This window comes from Psammomys obesus, unplaced genomic scaffold (assembly GCF_907164565.1).
Source record: "Psammomys obesus unplaced genomic scaffold, mPsaObe1.curated_primary_1811, whole genome shotgun sequence".
Lineage (NCBI taxonomy): Eukaryota > Metazoa > Chordata > Mammalia > Rodentia > Muridae > Psammomys > Psammomys obesus.
Window position 1 is genome coordinate 1,262,526 of NW_026585686.1, and position 21,987 is coordinate 1,284,512.

Below are 21,987 nucleotides of genomic sequence, written 5' to 3' on the forward strand. Positions count from 1 at the left end.
AAGGACACCGTCATCAAAACAAAGCGACTGCCTACAGATTGGGAAAGAATCATCACCAACCCTTTATCTGACAGAGGACTCATATCCAATATATATAAAGAACTAAACAAGCTGAAAAGCAATAAACCAAGTAATCCACTTAAAAAATGGGGACCAGAGCTAAAGAGAGAATTCTCTGTAGAGGAATATCGAATGGCAGAGAAGCACTTAAAGAAATGCTCAACCTCATTAGCCATTAGGGAAATGCAAATCAAAACAACCCTGAGATTTCACCTTACATCCATCAGAATGGCCAAGATGAAAAACTCAAGGGACAACACATGCTGGAGAGGTTGTGGAGAAAGGGGAACCCTTCTCCACTGCTGGTGGGAATGTAAACTGGTACAACCACTCTGGAAATCAATCTGGCGCTTTCTCAGACAACTAGGAATAGCGCTTCCTCAAGATCCAGCCATACCACTCCTAGGCATATACCCAAAAGAGGCTCAAGTACACAAAAAGGACATTTGCTCAACCATGTTTGTAGCAGCTTTATTTGTAATAGACAGAAGCTGGAAACAACCCAGATGCCCCTCAACTGAAGAGTGGATGCAGAAACTGTGGTACATCTATACAATGGAGTATTACTCATCAATGAAAAATAAGGAAATAATGAAATTTGCAGGTAAATGGTGGGACCTGGAAAGGATCATCCTGAGTGAGTTGTCCCAGAAGCAAAAAGACACGCATGGTATATACTCACTCATATAAACATACAATATAGAATAAACCCACTAAAATCTGTACATCTAAACAAACTAAGCAAAAGAGAGGACCCTAACTAAAATGTTCAATCCCCATCCTGAAAGGCAAAGAGGATGGACATCAGAAGAAAAAGAAAATAGGAAACAACCTCAGAACCTGCTACAGAGGGCCTCTGAAAGCCAGAAGAAAACAGGAAACAACCTTGAAACCTGCCACAGAGGGCCTCTGAAAGCTTCTGCAGTATAGACTGTCAAAGCAGATGCTGAGCCTGATGGCCAACTGATGGGCAGAGTGAATGGAATTTTATGTAAGAAGTGGGAAATAGTAAGAGCTGGAGGGGATGGGAACTCCACAAGGAGAGCAACAGAACAAGATAATTTGAACACAGGGAACTTCCCAGAGACTCATACTCCAACCAAGGACTATTCGTGGAGATGACCTGGAACCCCTGCACAGGTGTAGCCTATGGCAGTTCAGTGTCCAAGTGGGTTACATAGCAATGGGAAGAGGAACTGCCTCTGACATAATCTGATTGGCCTGCTTGTTGATTTAAAAAAATAATAAAAAAAAGAAAAAAAGAGAGGGCTACAGCTGGGATACAAAGTAAATAAACTGTAATTAATATAAAAAATAAAAAATTAATCAAAAAAGATGCCAGATCTGACAATAGCTTTCTTGTTTTCCAAATCCCAGATGTCACACAAAACATCACATGAAGACAGAAGGACTGTATGGGGGCCTGGCCCCCAAAGCTTTTGTAACACACTCACTTTTGAGATAACTCATTAGCCCTTCTGTCCATTAATCCATTCATGAGAACAGAACCATAGGACCTCCTAAAGGTCCTCATCTCTTCGTGTGCCACAAAAGGGATTAAGTTTCAACACAAGTTTTTAGAAAAGACAGATTATATTCAAACCAATGCAGCTTTCTTAGAAAAGTCCCATGAGCAAAATGAAATAATGGAAGAAAATGAGAGACATTTAATAAGGAAAGCGAAGGAGGGGAAAATAGACATAGTGGACATAGTGACAATGTGTGTATAATAAGGATTGTTCCTCAGGATGACAAAAAACAACAGTATGAGAAAATGTGTTTTCAACCAGAATTGAAGATCCAGCAAATTGTTCAGGGTGTTAACAGGGGTGTAGTTATATTAGTTAGATTTGTCAGGTGAAAAAAGTTAGAGATAAAAGTTTCTCTTTAATGGGTACCCTAATAAGGGGAACAGGGATTGTTTCTGACATGAACTCAATGGCGGGCTCTTTGACCTCCCCACCCCCTGAGGGAGGAGCAGCCCTGCTAGGCCACAGAGGAGGACTTTGCAGCCAGTCCTGAAGATACCTGATAAACCAGTATCAGATGAAAGGGGAGAAGGTCCTCCCCTATCAGTGGACTTGGAAAGGGGCAGGGAGGAGATGAGGGAGGGAGGGTGGGACTGGGAGGGACAGAGGAGTGGGATACATCAGGGATACAAAGTTAATAAACTGTAACTAATATTAAAAAATAAAAATAAATTGGAGAAAAAATTAAAAAATAAATAAGTTTTAAAAACAAGACCAAAAAAAGTTTCTCTTTTTAAATACCAGAAACTAGTAATTGAAAGAAAGAAACAAAGAAAGAAAGGAAAGAAAAGACAGACATCCAAGAGACAATTTGCATTCTCTTCTCCCTAAAATTCTAAAATATCACACAGACCACTGTGTTCCATTTAGCTCATATAATTCCAAAATTATGACTAACTTTAGCACTTTGAAATCATTCTAATTAAGACTTATGTTAGTGAGCTATGAATTCCGTTTTTCTTGTCTTTAATAAGAAATTTAATTTTCTTCCTGTCTGAAGTTTACATTTGCTTTTAAATTTCTCTCACTTCTATCTTATTTTGTTTTTACTTATTTATTTATTTAAACTTTTTATTGATTCTTTGTGGGTTCCACATCATGCACCCCAGTCCCACTCATCTCCCCAGCCCCTCATATCCATTTTTCTGCCCTTGCAATCTGCCCTTAAAGAAACATACACACACACACACACACACACACACACACACACAAACAAGACAAAACAAAGCATAGAAAACATCTCGTCGTGGAAGCTGTAGTGTGTCACAGTGTGTCCCACAGTATACCTCCCTGTCCACACATCTTCACTTATACGTGTTCATTCATTCGTCTGGTTCGAGGTCTCTGGCATCTGTGACACCATCAATGTTAGATCCTCACTGGGACTCCTCCAGGGTATCCTGTTGTTGCCCTGTGTCTTGGAGATCCTGAAGCTTTGGATCAGCAGGGCCAGCCCTTTTATGTGCTCCAATAGCCCTCAGATTTGGGGGTGAGCCAACTCAAAACCCTGGATCTGGGCGTGGGCGGTAGGTGAGCTGGTCAACACGCCAGCTCTCCCTTATCGGCACCACCAGGGTGAGCTCTCCAATACTGCTCTGGCTTGGCCACCTAATGCCACCGTTGGCCGGAGGCAGGGTCAGCTTTCTGGCTTGCACACCCTCAGGGCTGGCTCACCCTGACCCACGCCCCCAGAGCCAGTTCCACCGTGCTGCCCAGGCAAGGTGCAGGACCCCCTCTCCTGAGTGCTGCAGCTGGCTAAGAACAGGGCCAGCTCACCTGCTCTCATGACCCTTGGGTCTGCTCTCCTGACTGCCTCAGGTGGCAAGGGGAGTGGGGCATCACATCCGTGTCCAAACTACCAATGGACAGATGAGATGGGGTCAGCTCTTCCATACTCATGCCAGTGGGGTTGGCTCACCAGCGCCCCCCTGTGCCAGGGCCAGCTCCACTGTGCTGCCTGTGTGAGGCGCAGGGCCTTCTCTCTTGAATGTTGCTGCCAGTGAGGGCAGGGGCCAGTTCTGCATAGCCCTTGAACATCTACGTGGCACCAGGAGGCTGTCAGACCAGGTATACCCTCCTTGTCTCTAGTGGTAATATGAGCCATGGAAATTGACACTGGCTACTGCAGCTGAATAGTCACAGACCCAGACATGGCCCTCAATGGCAGCTTGGGCTGGGACTTCACCATCGCTTCAGGTGGTGGGCTGGCTGTTCACAACAGGCTACTGCTCTCCATCCTCACATCTCCAGTTCTGCCTCTCTCCATAATGCTCAAACTGTTTTGCTTCTCTTTCTATCCAATCTGTCCACCACATACATGCACACTGTAGTGGTTCCCGCTGCAGGCAGAACACGTGGCTGGTGGCGTGGTGGCATGCGAGCCTTTAGGTGTCTACAGCCCATCTGTGTAGAGGGCTGGAAACAAGCAAGTCTCTGGGCATCTTTCCCCGCCCGCACCCCATGCCATGCCAGTAGGCAGGTCTCTGAGATAACATGTTTCTTTATACCAGAAACACTAAATGACAGAAAGACAGGAAGACAAGTATCCACAATTCGGTGTGGTGGGCAAGTTATAAGTGATTGGATTAAATTTATTGTCCACTTAAAATGGAAGCAAAACGGTTTATCAAGATGAAAGTTCTCAGCTGGGCATGGTAGTACATGCCTGTAATCCTAAGACTTGAGTGGCAGAGGCAGGAGAATTACAAGTTCAAGGTCAGCCTAGGCTACATAGTGAAACTCCATCATAAAAAGGAAAATAAATTAAAACAAAAAATAAGAGGGAGTGGGATACAGCAGGGATACAAACCCTCCTTGAAAAAACAACTTGATAATGAAATTCAGACAAAAACAACAACACAAGAATGGGTCAGACATGCTTTGAAGATATTAAACAGGGCATGCAACTTAGTATAGAACGAAGGTTATATATGCTTTATGGAATTTATTTTATCTATGCACTAGAGAAAGTATGTGCAAGTTTAAGTTTGTGGGTGTATATGTGTTTTCAGCAATCAATCAACACTTAAGTCTGGAGTTGTCAAACTCTTAAATACAAATGTGATCCTATTGTGTAAATGACACATGAAAGAACACGAGGAAACATTAAAAACATATACACAACTTCAAATGAGAAGGCAGACTTAAAACATTACAAGCAAATATAAATAAAGTGCATAGCAAATTTTAATTTCAGATTGTATTAAGAAAAATAAGAGCCTGTCTTAGCAGTTAAGAGCACTGGCTGCTCTGCTAGAGGTCCTGAGTTCAATTCCCAGCAACCACAAGGGGGCTCGGAACCACCTGGAATGGGATCTGATTTCTTCTGGTGTTCAGGAAGACAAAGCATTCATATGCATAAGATACATGAATAAATATTTTTTAAAAAGTCAGTACTAGAAATGCAGCTGCCTGGTAGAGTACTTACTTAATACATGTGAGGCCCTGGGTTCGAGACTCAGCACTGCAGAAATAAATAAGTGAAGACGTAATATGAACTCAATAGCCTGCTACATCAGCAAGATACACCCTCAAGGTAAAAAGTGTCTCATTCTGACCAAAATTCTGATAACAAGTTTATGTTGCTGTAAGACACAAACTTTAAAGTATCTGTTGCAGTTGCAAAAGAAAACTAATAGTGTCGGGATGGGGGTCAGAGTTTCGTTTGGTGTCAAGTGAGTATGTCTTTGAATTCCTTACCGTGGGGAATGCAATATAGTTGAAACACAAGACAAGGACTTCAACACAGCTATTACGAATATGATCACAGACCTTAAAGAGTATATGAATAAATTCATTGTGGAATCTATGAAAACACAAACAGAGGATGCAAAGAACTGAAAATACTGGAAATGGAAAAAAAATTAGGAAGGAGAAAAAACCCTGGTCAAAGACACACACACAAAAATATTTCAACAAAATTAGAGAATAATATGTCCCTAACCTAAAAAAGGAGGTGCTGATCAATGTATGAGAACCATATAGAACACCAAATAGACTAAACCAGAAGAGAAATTCTATGACATAAAATAATTCAAAACACTAAATGCACAGAATGAAGAAAGAATACTAAAAGCTTCAAGGGAAAAAGAACAAGTAACATATAAAGGAAGGCCTATCAGAATAATACCTGAGTTTTCAACAGAGACTGTGAAAGCTAGAAGGGCCTGGATAGATGTTCTGCAGACTCTAGGGGACCATAAACACCTTTGCAGACTGCTATACCCAGCAAAATTTTCAATCAAAATAGGAGAAAGAAATTCCATGATAAAAACAAATTCAAACAGTATCTATCTACAAATCCAACCCTATTGAAAGTGCAAGAAGGAAAACGCCAACAAAATTAATACACAGAAACGTAGATACATAAGATACATGAATAAATAGTTTTTAAAAAGTCAGTACTAGAAATGCAGTACATAGAAATGTACTTCCTATGTACAGTACCTTTCAAAATAGCCTCAAAAAAACCATAAAATATCTTGGGATAACTCTAACCAAGCAAGTGGAAGTTTTCACTCTACTAAATTGGAAAAATCTAACAGAAATGAATAATTTTCTTGAAATATATTACTAAAGTTAAATCAATATCACATAAATAATTTAAATAGACCGATAGCTCCTAGTGAGATCAATGCTGTAAATAAAAGTCTCTGAGCACCCCTCCTCAAAAAAGCTCAGGCTCAGATGGTTTTAGCAAAAAGATTCTACCAGACTTTCACAAAAGAATACTTCACAAATACTTCACAAATACCACAATACTTCTCAAATTATTCCACAAAACAGAAACAGAAGGAATGTTGTTCAATTTGTATTGAGGTCACAGTTACCCTGATACCCAAAGTATGTAAAGAACTAACAATGAAAGATAATTACAGACCAATTTCCCTTGTGAACACAGATGCAAATATTCTCAGTAAAATACTTGCAAACTGAATTTAAGACCAAATCATCCATCATGATCAAGTAGGCTTCATCCCAGAGATGCTGAGATGGTTCAACATATGTAAATCAATGAATGCAACCCACCATATAAGCAGACTGAAAGACAGTATATATACCTCAAGGTCCACCTATACCAGATCTTGAACATAGACTCAAAGGTCTCTATATCCTACTACAGAGGCACTTGCTTGATCATGTTCATTGTTGCCTTCTTCATAACAGCCAGAAACTGGAAAGACTCCATCTCTGACAACAGTTGAATGGATAAAGAAAATGTGGTACATTTACACAGAGGACTGTTACTTAGCTGTCAAAAAAAAAAAAAAATGAAAACACGAAATTTACTGGTAAATGGATAGAGCTAGGGGGAAAAATCATCCTAAATGAAGTAACCTAGACCCCAAAAGATAAATAAGGTATGTATTCATTTATAGTGTGGATGTTAGCTGTTATATTTTTGATAAGTCAATTCATATAACCACAGGTTGGGTGTAGAATAAGGGACTGGAGAAGAGGAAGGAATGGGTCTACCTAGGAAGAGGAAATAGAATAGACAATTATGGATGAGCAAGGAGTGTGTGGTAGGGGGACAATGGGACGATAAACAGGTAGGAGAGGGAAGAAGAGGGTAGGGAAGGAAATTCAGGAAGAGACAGCTAAAACAAAGGGCCATTTGAGGGGTCCCATGGAAGCTTAATACAGTAGAAGCTTCCCAAAATATATGCTGGTATGAAGGTGATTTAAATGGAATCACAAAATAATGAGGTAGATTGAGCCTCAGTTGGGCATGAAAACTCCAGCTCTAGGAATAAATTAAATCTAATTGAATTGTTGGTCAAATGGAACCCAAGGGAGCCCTCACACCCAGGCTATTGTTTGCTCCCCACAAACTGATGGTAAGGCCCTAATGATGAAGGCAACACCTTCACAACTCACTGAACATGGAGAAGTTGAGCTGGCAGCTACCTAGAGCCTTCTTCCCTACTAACTAGTGTTTCAGGTACTAGTCTTCACACTACCAAAGGAGAAAGGGAAACCCCAATCCAGCCACAAACCTTTCAGTCTACAGTGGTGACCTGAATGCAAGATGCACTAGAGAAATAGTGGCACAAAGTTTATAGAGCTAACTATCCAATATCTGATTGGGTTTAAGGCCCATTCCATGAGATGGAACCTATCCCCAACACTGCCGGTGTGGCCAAGAACCTGAGAATAGTAGGCCAGGGATCTAGGGGAAAACTAAAATTGCTCTTCTACTAACAGAACTTAGCAACGAAATGACTCCTAATGACAATCTTCTACATTCATAGATCGGTGTCATACTCAACCATTATCAGAGAAGCTCTGTCCTGCAGTAGATGCGAACACAGAGACCCACAGCAGGACAAGGTGCAGAGAGTAAGAGACCGCATAATAATTCATCCTAAATGGGCTGGCTCCATCAAATTCCTTTCTTTAAGGCTCATGGAACCCTGCAGATGAGAAGGCAGAAAGATTGTAAGAGCCACAGGGGAAGGAGAACTCCAAGGAAACAAGGCCTCCTCCTCCTCCTTTTTTAAGATTTATTTATTTATTATGTATACAGTGTGTATAGATGCATGCCAGAAGAGGGCATCAGATACCATTATAGATGGTTATGAACCACCATGTGGTTGCTAGGAATTGAACTCAGGACCTTTGGAAGAGCAGTCAGTGCTCTTAACCTCTGATCCATCTCTCCAGCCCCAGAAACAAGGTCTTCTAAACACAGCAGGACTGACACACATGTGAATTCAGAGATTGTGGCAGCATGCCCGGGGCCTGCCCAGGTCTGCTTAGATGTGGTCCCAGTGCTGAGAGTAGAAGTGGACACAAGCCCCCATCCCTGACCCCGAAGCTATCTCTAATTGATAACCACTGGCAAATGAAAAATCCGTTTTCTCCAATGGAGTCTCACTGGGTATGCAAACCACTTTAAGACCATGCCCCATGCCCAGCCTGAGACGGACAACATAAAACAAACTCAATGGTTATGCCAGCTTGTGGTTTTGTTTTGCTTTGATTTCATTTGTTTGTTTGTTTGTTTGTTTCATAATGCTTTTTCTGAGTATTTTTTAATGTTTTTTTTTCTCTTACTCTACAGGTGGTTTGGGTTTGTTTATATATAATAGTATCTGATGTGTTTTAGGGGATTTCTGTGCATCAGTGTGTGTGTCTGTGTGTGTGTGTTTATGTCTGTGTCTGTATCTGTATGAGTTTCTTGTGTTTTTTTTCTTGGCTCTTTGTTTTTCTGTTAACTTGTTTGTTTTGTCCCATTCAGATTTATTTTTTAATTTATCTTATTTCATTATTATTTTTTCTTTAAATGCCTATTTGCTTTCTAGTGAGAGTGATAAAGGATGTGATAAAGGGTGGAGAGGTGGGGAGGATTTGGAAGAGTTGGAAGAACACCATAATTGAAATATATTGTGTGAAAAAATCTAGTTCCAATAAAAAAATAAATGTAATAATTTTTAAATATACCCACCTGACTCACTCCAAGAATAGTACAAATTTTAGAACACCATGAATATAAGAATTTAAAAATCTTACCAAAGATAAAACAGATACCATCACACATCACCAGAAGTCCAAATGGCACCGCCTTTCTCTACAGCAATGAGACATCCAATAGCAGTGAAGAAAGACCTTTAAAAAGCTGCTGTGACTGTCGCAGCACACTTACTAACATCCACAGGTTTCTCAGGCTGGGCTACTTAGCCAGACCCTGTTTCCAAAAGAAAGAACTTAACATTTCCAAGAAAGGACCATTTTAAGGCAGAAATTTACAGCTAGATATGCTAGGCTTGTGAAGACTTAAAGACATTTTTCTTCCTAACCCCCTTACAAGACACACTGGGCTTCATTCCAGTAAACAGAGAAATGCAGTGGATATGACAGTAGATCCAGGAAGCAGGAGTCTTGGGAGAAGGAACAGCAATTTATCAGTGAAGTCCTTGGATTTACATCTGGATTACTTGCAGGATTCCTTGACTGTCACCTGTCTTGTCATCTTGATTCCCAACCAGCTGAAGAATAAACAAAAGAGCAGCAGGTGGAAGAAAAACTGTCCGCTATTGTTAAGAAAGTTGCTGAGGGAGCTGGAGAGATGGCTCAGCTGTTAGGAGTACTGAATGCTCTTCCATGAGGACCCGGGTTCAATTCCCAGAGCCCACATGGCAGCTCACAACTGTCTGGAACTCCAAGATCTGACACCCTCACACAGACATACATGTCTGAAGCAGGCAAAGCACCAATGCATATAAATAAAAAAAAATACAATAAACCTCAAGCTAAAATTTAAGAAAAATAAATAAATAAAGTTGCTGAGAAGGTGAACAAATCCAGCCACACAGCCTCTTCAAGTGACCCCAGCCCTGGGGCAGAGGCCTGTGAACATGGAATGGTGTGGAAAGCCCCACCCTCACAAGCCTATCACTCATGGGCAAGTATGTTGGAGGCAGGCGCTATACTCAGCTATACAACATGGCATCCCCAACCTGGGAAAACGATTACTGTTATTCAGTCCAAAGCTGTGACTTGACCAACACAAACACTTTAGTTCAGCAACCAGGAGCCAAAGGCAGTGGCACACTCATGACGGCTTGTCTTGTTTAAGGCTAAGGCCCGTGACCCCCCTTAGTATTGTGACTTTCGTTTTATGTTCTGATTCTGAACTGGATTTCAAGGAACCACAAATGGCCCATAATACGGAAGCAGCTGAGGCACGTATTTGTAAGTGGGCTTCTTTGGCTCCAGGTTTTCTCCTGCACCCTCCCTTACCAAAACTGTCTGTAGTTCCCGCCAATGAGGGTCTGAGAGACAAAGGGCCACCCTGGAGGTCACTCAGGAATCCCCCCACTGGAACCAGGAAGCTCTCCAAGACTTTAGACTCCAAGTCACTTCTGAAATCAATAGACCTGCCTTTCTCTGGGTCCTTGCCTCAGCGCAGTGCCCCGGGTTGGTGTTTTCACAAAGCCAAGAGGCTAAGCTGGGCTTGAAAGGAGAGGCTGGCTTTTAGCTTCCTGAGCATTGAAAAAGCAGAAAAAAATTCCTGTTCCTGTTTGTAAAAATAGTAGCTATTCATCATTTCTCCTCACTTAAGAGCTAAGCAGCAGAAGAAAGCCATCTTGGGGATCAGGGAGAAGTGCTACCGCTATGCCCTCTGTGAAAGGGAGAAAATCCTAAACTTGCCCCTCGGCCCCTTTGATGCTTTCACTGTTGCAGTTCTCACTGAACTGGAAGAGAAAGGCGAACCAAATAGAAGTCCACGATGAAGATGGAAAGCAAAGGCAGCTCAGGTTACAGACCTAAGGAGGACGTCTTTGCAGAGTGCCAGGATTACATTTTGATATTTAAACCATGCAGACTGATGTTGACTGTGGACCGACTAGTGCAGACAGAAAGGCATGGACCTGCCTGAACATGTCATCTCAATAGGAGAATACACTAATACATATCCCGTGAGCAATACTCCTAAGAACTCTGACTTTGGAGACAAAGTTGGCCCCAAGTGAGAGGTGTTTGATGTTCATCAATTACTTTATCATAAAGGGCCTTGGTTTCTTCATCTGTAAAGTGATAACTGCAATAATTGATTAAAAAAATCCAGTAGAACTAAAAGATAAATAAAAGTTTTGTTTGTTTGTTTGTTTGTTTTCCGGTGAAAAATGCAGTTAGTGCTTAATTTTCATGCCTGTTGCCCGATGGGGCACAAGTGCTCGGCACCATATCTTTCCATCCTTCCAAGAATGCAGAGTAACTGTTTCTTTGCTCTCTTGACTGTAGATTGTTCGAGTGGTTGGCTTCGGCCAATGAACAGTGAGCAGCCATGACGGGTGCCTTCCAAGCTAAAGCCTTAAAAGCCAGTTATGTTTCCCATGACTTTAAACTGCAGTGTTCCCACTTCGGACAACTAGCAACCCAGAACAAGGGTGACACAGCAAAATTCACCAGGATCAGCTGTGTAAGAGCAAGCCCATGCCGATGTGTTAGGCCCCTAGGCTCTCTGAGTCTCCTGTTAACCACAGCACAAGCTGCTCCTTCCTGATTGGCTTTAAGTAACACTTGGCAGCGGCTGATTACTCATCTCACAGATACTCATATTTGTGCAGGCTGAAATGCACAGGCCGATTCTTGACTTCAGTGGCTCTTTTAAGGGGGCAATGTCAAGGCTGTGGTCTGGAAGCTGCTAACTCTCAGCAGGGGATTTTTCCCATCCGGCATGAGGGAAGCCTGGGAACGGCTAACGCTGTGAACCCTGCCTCCTTTGCATGTGGCCTCACAGCCTACACTTTTGGTGACATGGAAGCCAGACACTGTAATAAAAGGTGGACAGAAATGAGCGGTATGTGGGAAGAAAGGGGCAGTTAAACGGATTCTGCTCTCTTCACCTCCACTTTATAATGATTTACTACAGTTGTGTTTGAGTTTCCCTGATTTGCTTTGTTTTTAAATTATTAAATTAAAAGGGGTTTTAAAGATTGCTAATTATTTCAATGGCACTAGACAGAGATGGCTACTTAAAAAAAAAATCTGCCAAATAAAAAGTGCAGTGACAGTTGTTCCATATTTCCCTTTGGTTATTTGTCAGAAGTATTGTGGTGACCACTAAAGCAATAAAGGCTATTGCCCTTGCGCTCGGTTGCTTACCAAAATTTTATGGTAAAACCCCATTGCTGAAGGTACTGTGCACTTTTGGTGCCTTGGACTTGGAGAAATCAAATAGTACTGACTAGAAAGTTTCCTTACTGCTGGACAGCTCTCATGGCACTTGAAAGTGCTCTGGTAAGCTGCCAGGGAGACAATATCATCAACAGACTTACCCAGCTATGAACTCTGTGGACTACAATGATGATCTGTGTGGCACTAAACGCCCATGAGTGTAATGGTGGCACAAATGCTATGGAGGTAACCAGTTGCTTTCTGACTGGATTTGAGGCTTTCTCTACAGGAGGAAATGCCTTCCCGGTGCTGTAAGTCTAGGGAAAAAAAAAGGGGGGGGGGTTGAAAGCTCATAGTCCCAAGGCATAAGCATCCATTATTATTCTGCTAAAATAAGCACAGTATTAAATGGCCTTCTAAATTTACATCTCCCTACTCACTGATTAATGTAGCTTTCAGGCCTCACCAGAGAGGTTTCTTTGTATACATGGTTAACACAGAAATACACAACTGATCAAAGATAGAGATCCACTTGCCTTGGCCTCTTGAGTTTTAAGTGTTGTACATCATTATTCCTGGGAGACATGAGCGAACAACTGACCCCAAATACGAAACTAATGACAGACCAAAGTACCGATACCACCAAAGTCCAGCTTGGTGAGCCAATGAGCTTTATTGGGGATACCTACAGGAATATGGACAAGAGGTAATTGCAGGAATAAAGATGACTCAAACACAACTACATCGCCAGAAGTCCACCATGGGTTACAGATCACTAAGACTAGATACCTGGATCATCCTCCACAGCCTGTAGGCAGCTTAATAGGGCGGGGGATGTTCATTACTCACTTGCTCTAAGCTTCTTTCAGGCAGCTTGATCTTTGCTTCTTCAAGGCACTTCATCAGATCTCTGCATCGTTCAAGTTGCTGGGCTAGTTTCTTCTTCCAGGTAGCTGGTCTGGTCTAAGCCTCTTTCTAGAAAGCTATGCTTGTCTGAGAGATTTTGTTAGTGTGTGTCTTTATTGCTTATGTACTCTTAGGAGGAGGGGCCTAGTGAATCTGGCCAGTTTCAGGGACTTCCTGAAGCAATTTTAAGTTGTTTACTTCCTGTCTTAAGGCCTTCAACAGTTTCCCTGCAAAATGGAGTATTGCACATTCCCTCAGAACACCCAGTTGTTTCAGTTCCATGTAAACATGCTATATATCCTGATGTTTCGACCCCCTTTTCACATCCTGTGTTTTAAATTTCCATCCAAGATGAAAGGTTTGAATGCCAAAGGAAACTGCTACATAGCCCTGGAATTACAGGCTATGGCCATCATGCCGAGCTTTTTTGATTGTTTGCTTTTGTTTTAAGCAGAACCTGTATAGGTTATTCCCACTTCCCTGTTCTTAGCATATGCTGCCTGGGAAAGATGGGGATTTCTCAGTCAATAAGGTCAAAAACAAGGGAAGTGGAAGACAAATGGGGTGCCCTCAGGTTCCATTTTTACAGAAAGATAGAATAAATGCATGATTGTACTCTTCCTTCTAAAGTGTTCTTGTGAAATAAATTGTTTCCCTTTCTACCATCAACAGTTACCAATCTGTTGGGTTGTTATGGAAACATTTTGAACGTCTGTTGATAACCTGAAGCAACTGTAACAATCTCCTGATGTTCAAGTTGACTCATCATGATCAATGTGAGCCCAACTGGGCCATTTCTGGAGTCCTTCTTGAGACAGTCTTAATATGGGTTAACTGCTTCCTTTTCCTAAGTGTTTGTGAATAAAACAAGGTACAGGTATAAGATTTGTTTCATGAGCACTTGGAAACGGGGCAGGTATAAAAAAACAACTGGCCAAGAGTCAATAATTTTGCAAGGCGATGATGGCCCCATAAAGGCTTTCTGTATGCTTTTCTTACAGCTGTGCCCATTTGAAATTTCCCAGAACAATAAGTAAAGGTTTGTTTTCTTTTTTAAGTTCGGCGCATGACTTTCCAAATGAAAATTTAAATGTCCCAGTAAGACAATAGTCTTGGCTCTGTTGAAATATGAAGGGCTTTAGGTTCTTGAGGCTTCCCTGGTCTTGGCAAGACCACCTCACAGGTCTAAGCAAACCTCTGATGGGCTGCAGAGCCAAGGGGTCCAAACGGACAGAAAACCTCTAAGGTTTCCCAGGCCTGGATCTCCTCATCTACCAAGTTAAAAAATACTTCCCTCAACAACTAGTTTGTTTCGCCTTATACTCATTGGTCCAGACCCTTGGCTTGATCCCCAGCGAGCTGGACTCAGTTTCTCCTGGTTAAGGGAATCTTTGCAAACAAGGCAGGAAGAAGCGCTGGGTCGGAAATCCAGAGGGAAAACATGAGTCCCGTCAGGGACGCCAAAGCAACCCAGTGTTGCGGGAACTGTCATCACACAGGTAATAAAGGGTTACCCTGCCTACCGAAGACCCTTCAGTGTCTCATCCTGCAGACCAGAGGCTTCACTTCCTGCTGCAGCCGCGAACTGTACCCCAAGGCCTGTACCTTTTTAAAGACCATCTTTCCCACCTTCCCACGTTAAAGAGAGACCCCCCCCAATCCCTGCAGATAATTGGAGAGGAGGTGGCCACTTCTAGGTGACCCCCAAACTTGACGGCACTTTCGGGCTTCTGGAACCCGGTGCGGCACGGACCTGTGCGATTTCTCCTTTGTGCCCTTGCCTGCCTGCACACCCTGACCCGGTCCTCACTGCGGAGAAATCTGGCAGGCAGAGACGGCGGGCGTGGCCCGCGCAGGAGGCGCGCAAGGCGGGAGGGCGCGGAGCTGCGGCTACTCCCGCGCCGCCGAGAGGGAGGGGCCGACCGCCAGCCCGGCTCGCCACCGCTCGCCGCGGCTCAGTGTCCTCGCGAGCTCAGCTCGGACCGGCGAAGGCAAGGGCCAGCGCGAGCCCGGGCCCTGGCCGCTGGAGGCGGAGGCCCGCGGAGGAGCGGCCCGAGCGACCCGGCGTGAGAGCCTCGCTCACCGGTGCGGTAAGTGCCGATCTCCGGGTCTCCGGGTCTCCGGGTCTGCAGCTCTGTGGTCGCTTAGCTCGCGGGTCCCCGTGCCGGTCGCGCGCATCGCGCCGCTGCGCCGCCGCAGGCTCACAGGTGGCCCCGTGGTGAAGGTGGCGCCCCAGGCCCAGCTCGTGAGTTAGCCAACTCTCTCCGCTCGGGGGCGCGGGTTGCCAGCCCCTGGATGGCCCACCCGGGCTTGGCACCAGCAAGAGCCTCACTTTGGTGTACACACACACACACACACACACACACACACACACACACACACACACGCTATCCCGGGAGAAGCGAAGCAAGCCCTCCCCCAGAGGCATCGCAGTTCCTGGCTGGCAGGCGGGGTAACTATCCTTTCGTTTTATTTTTCTTATTGACCCTCCATGAGAAAAGTTTAAGATCACGTCAGGGAAAGTTGGGGCGCAGCTGGGGCCACATCCTAGAGAGCAGAGCAGTGGATTTTCAGCCCCGGAGCTGATCTTGCACCCTGGAAGTCCAACCCAGGCTAGCCCTGACCCTGCACTCTGACAATCCCTAGAGCGCTGTTGAGTCGCTTAATCACGGGGGCTTAGACATCTGCAGGCAGCCGGGCTTCTGATGGACTAGGGTTATCTGAGGAGCAGCTGCGGCTCCGCCTGCATGGATGCTTCTCCTGTTCTGCTACAGCTAAGCCCAGTGCCTAAGTGGACTGTGTTTAATTAGCTTGTTTTATACCTGACGTGATCTCGGCGAATGCTCCTAAAGTGAAATCATTGGCACCGAGGAAAAAAACCAAACCAAACCAAAACAGGAAATTTAAAGGCTTGTTTAGAAAGGGAATCTGGACTGTAGGAGCAGTCCTGTAGGGTACTTTACCTACCTCTTCCGTAGAGTAGCGAATCAAAACTCTGCTTTGCATATCTGCCATAAAGGATAGGTGTTGGGGGAGGATTTTATCGGCAGAGGTGCTGCAACTTACATGTTGTTTACGAAATACACATTTGGTCTCTTGAAATAGCGCTGGGCTTTGCTTGAGCTGATAAGACTAGAGGGTTTTGGCTGTTGTTCTGAAGCTCCTGTTGAAAACAGTGTTTCGATGCTTTAAGAAAACGGCTTGTTCGTGTCGCCAGGACGTTTTCTTGTTTCTGTTTTTTTTTGTTTGTTTGTTTGTTTTGTTTTGTTTTGTTTTGTTTTGAAACTTAAATATTTAAAGAGCAGATTTTCTGGATCTGATATGAGACACTCTGATAAAAAATAAAATAGCATCCTGGGATTGTGATGAGAGCAGGAAAGCAGTCTTATCTCCTCCCCAGCCCACACCTTTCCAAATGATAGTTCAGTCAGAAAATGCATTGAATTACATAATTGTTCTAGAGGAAAACATATTGGGTAATAGTCACTTGTCAAGAACTTGGTTCTGAAAGAAATGAGACCGTTTCAGCACCAGAGGATGTTGCATGGCTTCAAATGGATAAACTGACTTTCATCTATAAAATTTTCATACTTACACGCATCTCAGCTGTCTGAACCTAACATCAGCTCCGTTGAAATATTTACTTGGTTTCATACATCTGTGATTAGGAGTCCATTCTAGACACCACATCTTCCAAGTGTGACTTATGTTTTAACTTATCCTAAAGCAATCTGTGAGGATGTAGTTCAGTGTCAGAGTTACTGTAGGGAGCGTTTGAGGCTCTGGATGTGATACCCATCGCCCTCCCCCCCCCAAAAAAAAAATACACTATAAGCAATTCTGATTGGCAAGGACTCTAATTGTCTATAACCCTCTTCTTCTCCCTCTCCCTCTTCTCTCCCCTACTCCCCCCACCCCCGTGTGTGTGTGTGTGTGTGTGTGTGTGTGTGTGTGTGTGTAGCTGGAAATCACACCCACAGTTCTATGCATGCTATGTAAGCACTTCACTCTAGCCCTATTCCCAGTTTTAAAGTAAGGAAACCCAAGGCTGGAGAGATGGCCTAGAAGTTAAGCATACATAATGTTCTTGCAAAGGACCAGAGTTTGTTTCCCAACACCTATGTTGGGTGGATCACAAGTGCCTGTACCTCTAGCTCCAGGAGGTCCTAAGACCTCTTCTGGACCCCAAAGACACCTGCACTCACATGTGCACATACTCACACGCAGACATACATACTTAAAAGAAATCTTTAGAAAATGTTGGGTTCCCTAGTAAGGGGAACAGAGGTAGTCTCTGGCATGAACTCAGTGGCTGGCTCTCTGATCACCTCCTCCTGAGGGGAGCAGCTTTGCCAGGCCCAGAGGAAGACAATGCAGCCAGTCCTGATGAGACTTGATAGGCTAGGGTTAAATAGAAGGGGAGGAGGACCTCCCCTATCAGCGGCCTAGGGGAGGGCCATAGAGGGAGAAGAGGGAGGGAGGGTGTGATTGGGAGGAGATGAGGGAGGGGGCTACAGTCGAGATGCAAATTGAATAAATTGTAATAATAATAATAATAAAGAGAAATACAAAATAAAGAAACCGAGGCACAGAGAATTTAAGTAACTTACCCATAAACAGGACTAGATTTTATTATATCTGCAAAGGTATTTTTATAGAAAGGTAAGATTTCATGAATTATTTACTTTGCTGTTTTTATTTCAGCTTAGGTGGTGAAAGGTTGTAGAAGTACCCCACAAGCACCACTAACTGGGAAGCAGGAAAAAGCATGACAGAGCTATCTGGCCAAGTCTGAAGGGTGAAGACCACCATATCCACCAGAAGAGCCGGGATGGATCTGCACCAAAGCACCACAGCCAGGCTCCTGGAGAAATGGTGTTCCCGTGAGTCACCAACTGGCTGCAGGAGACATTATAATGCCAGGAAAAAACTGAAGCTAATTCGTGTCATTGGCCTTGTCATGGGCCTGGTGGCTGTGAGCACTGTCCCATTTTCAATCAGTGCCTTTACTGACACAGACTCTCAGAGCCACAGAGGAGAAGCCAGTGAAGTGGGTGGCCCCAGGGCAGCACCGGGTCACCGCCACAGAACTCTCCTAGACTTAAATGACAAGATCCGAGATTACACCCCACAGCCACCTGCTTCTCAGGAAGACCAAGCTGAGAACAGCACTGAGCATGCCCAGGGAGACTACCCGAAGGACATCTTTTCCCTGGAGGAACGAAGGAAAGGTGCCATCATTCTCCACGTCATTGGCATGATCTACATGTTCATAGCCTTAGCCATCGTCTGTGATGAGTTCTTTGTCCCTTCTTTGACTGTCATCACTGAAAAACTGGGCATCTCTGATGACGTGGCTGGAGCCACCTTCATGGCTGCAGGCGGGTCAGCCCCAGAACTCTTCACGTCTCTCATAGGGGTCTTCATTGCTCATAGCAATGTCGGCATAGGCACCATCGTAGGTTCCGCAGTGTTCAATATCCTCTTTGTTATTGGCATGTGTGCTCTGTTTTCTAGAGAAATCTTAAACCTGACATGGTGGCCGCTCTTTCGGGATGTGTCCTTCTACATTGTTGACTTGATCATGTTGATCATATTTTTCCTGGATAACGTTATCATGTGGTGGGAGAGCTTACTCCTCTTAACAGCTTATTTTGCCTATGTGGTTTTCATGAAGTTCAACGTCCAAGTAGAAAGATGGGCGAAGCAAATGATAAATCGCAATAAAGTTGTCAAGGTGACAGTACCAGAAGCCCAAGCAAAGGTCAGTGGAAGTAGTCTTTACTTAATGTTTTTCTTAGGCATAGTTCTGAGTGCAGATGTTTTAACAATCAGCAGCTTTTTTTTTTTTTAAACTATAATGGTCTTTGGACTACAGTGGGTAACTGATTGCATACTGCAGTTTTGTGAGAGCCAGTGAAAATGACATTAGAATATATAACTTGGGGGACTTTCTTCTACATGTCTAACAAGCTTCCACGCTACTATAGAGTCAAAAAGAGCAATGTAAGTAAAGGTTACATAAGCATCCCAAGGCATACTCAGCATTGACTTCCTTTTAGGAAAACAGACCTAGTGATTTTGTGAGCAATTTAAATTTTTTACGGGCATATTCTTGGCAAGCGACAGGGTTTTGTTTTTAGATGAGTATGTGACAGTGATCAAGTACCATCTCTTTAAAGATGTTTAGGGGAGGATGTTTGTTTTGGAAGAGCCGTACCCTCCAAGAGCAGCCAGGGCTTGACGGCAGCCTGGCTTTACTGCAGAGGCTATAGCTATGTTTCCTCTTCTCTTTAAGTCAGTTTTACTCCCTGGTGCTGGGGATTAAACCCAGTGCCCCCCACATTGCTAGCATTCTGAGACTGAATGACACCCCCAGACCTATTTTGTTTGACCCACACGATCTTACTTGAAACGAATGGGCACCCACTGTGGAGAAATTCACTGGCCAGCCCTGCCACCTGCCTCCGTGGTGCAGTAAGCCTTTTGCACATCACAATAAACACAACTCAATGTACTTTCACACGAGACTCTGAGGTAACGTTGCTGAATTAGGAGGCAGATTTGGAAAGAGATTAAAAGAAATAGACCTGGAAAAAATACAAATGTGGGAGAAAAACAATAGATGAACAGCATCAATGAATTTTTATGTAGTTTCATAATTATGCAGCATTCTGATTTATATCTTAAATATATAAACATCATCTTTAAATGTGATTTTAGACAGAAAATCCAAGTATGTACAGAAACTTTTCATGTTTGCATATGGGAAAACTCTCACACATATAAAAACAACAACAACAACAACAAAAAAAAAACCCAAAAAAACAGATGTGTGAGTAGCCATAGGAGATTTGATCACAAAAAGAAGAAAAATGATAAAAATGATATTATTTTAGTTAAATTTGCTTAATTCCCTTAAAGTCTAGCTTTGGTGATCACTGTTTTCTGTAGTAGCCACAGAGCACAAGAGGAGTGGGGGAAAAATCACTAGTAATATCTACGTAAACAGGAGAAGGAGTTTACATAAAACCGTGCGAAGGAGAAAAGTCTTAAGCACTTTTATCATACACATGTGTGGGGCGTGTGCGGGTGCATCTGCCACGCCATATGTGTCAAAGGACAACTTTGTGGAGTTTGCTTCTTCTTCCATCCCTGTGTGGGTTCAGGGAATCGAATGGTGGTCACCAGAAATTTTGACAAGCGCCTTTGCCTGTTGAGACAGCTCTCTGGCCCAAGATGTGTTTATATTGTATGATTCTTCTAATATCGATTTCAGTGTGTCCTTGTTTAGCACAACAGATAGCAAGCATGCATTCGCTTGTGACGGCTGATGACATGCCCTTCACGGCATCCGACAGGGACACGCTTTATGCTCTGTGCTGTACTTTAGTAGAAAAAAAAAAAAAGTATGTCCCTCAGCCCCTTCTCAAGCCTCTCTGAATGATTTGCTTAATTGGCTGTGGTCTCTTTCAACCAGAGTACTGGATGGTTCTCAAGAAAAGCCCTATTTTTGAGAAGCAAGGAAGTGTCCTGGCACGTTAGAAATCACCCAGGCACCTCAACAGTGAGGAACCCACCTGTGTGTTTAGGGCATGTTGTTTTCATCGTCGTTGTGTTTTGTTTGCAGTGCTACCGTGGACCTTCCTTACTTAGACATTCATTTGCCCTAAAATTGTTTTGGCCACATTTGCAAATGTTGGAACTCACAGAGTTTGTGTTCTGACTTGAGTGGGGTGTAGGGATGCAGCTGGTTTCAGGCACGTGAGAAATAACTTTTTAAACGTGGGCTACAGAGTGCACTCTGTCAGTCACAACCTCTTCAGCGAGGGGGACCTGGCAGAGGTTTTACCTGCTCAAGTAGATAATTGTCATTTCACTTTTCTGAACATTTGCAAGTCAGCCATTTGGGCTGAAATTCCTTTTTTTCATATCTTAATTCTGTGTTCTTTTTAATTTGGAAATTCTGATTATGCCTAATTTTATCATAAAGTCAGTGGTTATAATCTTAAATATTTCCACATGTGTTTATTCTCTTACTGTCTTTTCACACCACACAGTTTTAATTTACTCTATTCAATCATCATCATTTCTTTTAGCATTTGATGACAAATTGAAGTAGATTTTTTGTTTGTTTGTTTGTTTGTTTGTTTTAACCTTAATAGCACTTGTCTCACTTGGGCACAACCATATATTTTCAAGTGAGGTGGTTCATAAGAACCTGATTTTCTTCAGAAAACTGTACCATGTCAGTTTCTCTTTGGAATCACTGCTGGAACTTCGAAGGAGCGGCAGCCCTTATCACATTCCTGATTTCAGAATCCTATAGCACTGGCTCTCCAGCTCTGAGCACAGCTGTCTCAGCAGGGCTGATTTGAGTGTAGCTTTTTGCCTTCTGGTGTACTGAGCTCACTTTGACCAGAAAAGCACTTTTCTTCTACAGGAGCCAGTGTTCTGTTGTCATTTGGATATCCCTACGCTGGACGCAGCCCACCAACATCCCTGTGGGAAGGAGGACCCGACCTCTAGGAATCTAGAGAACAGATACTAGCATGTTTTCATGCAGACTCATTTTGTTGCTGGTTTTTTGTTGTTTTTTTGTTTGTTTGTTTGTTTGTTTTTGAAATTATGGTCAGGAGAACTTGAGAAAGTGAAGAAAACACATTTTAGATAATGTCACACAAATCATCCGATGGTTCTTGCTAGAGAATCAACTCCTCTGGGCTCACCACAGGAAATAACATTCAAATGACTCACTTCAGTGAGGAAGTTGGAAATCTTAACTTGGCCCCATGATGGATATCTGTACCAGGAAGCAATGGATTGGGACTGTGGAGGAATTGGGGATTCTTAGAGGGTTGCGGCA

The 21,987-nt window shown here is 43.3% G+C and overlaps 1 protein-coding gene across 4 annotated transcripts in view; it reads left to right on the forward strand.

Annotated features, from left to right (window-relative positions):
- The first annotated feature begins 15,099 nt into the window (after positions 1-15,099).
- Slc24a2 (solute carrier family 24 member 2) overlaps positions 15,100-21,987 on the forward strand; it is a 237,682-nt gene continuing 230,794 nt past the window's right edge. For 3 of the 4 annotated variants that reach the window (XM_055629528.1, XM_055629548.1, XM_055629556.1), the window contains exons 1-2: positions 15,100-15,211; positions 17,826-18,885. In XM_055629528.1, the coding sequence (XP_055485503.1) occupies positions 17,953-18,885 (933 nt within the window). In that variant the 5' untranslated portion in view covers positions 15,100-15,211; positions 17,826-17,952. The remainder of the gene's footprint in view (positions 15,212-17,825; positions 18,886-21,987) is intronic. The other variant, XM_055629538.1, reaches the window with a different exon arrangement.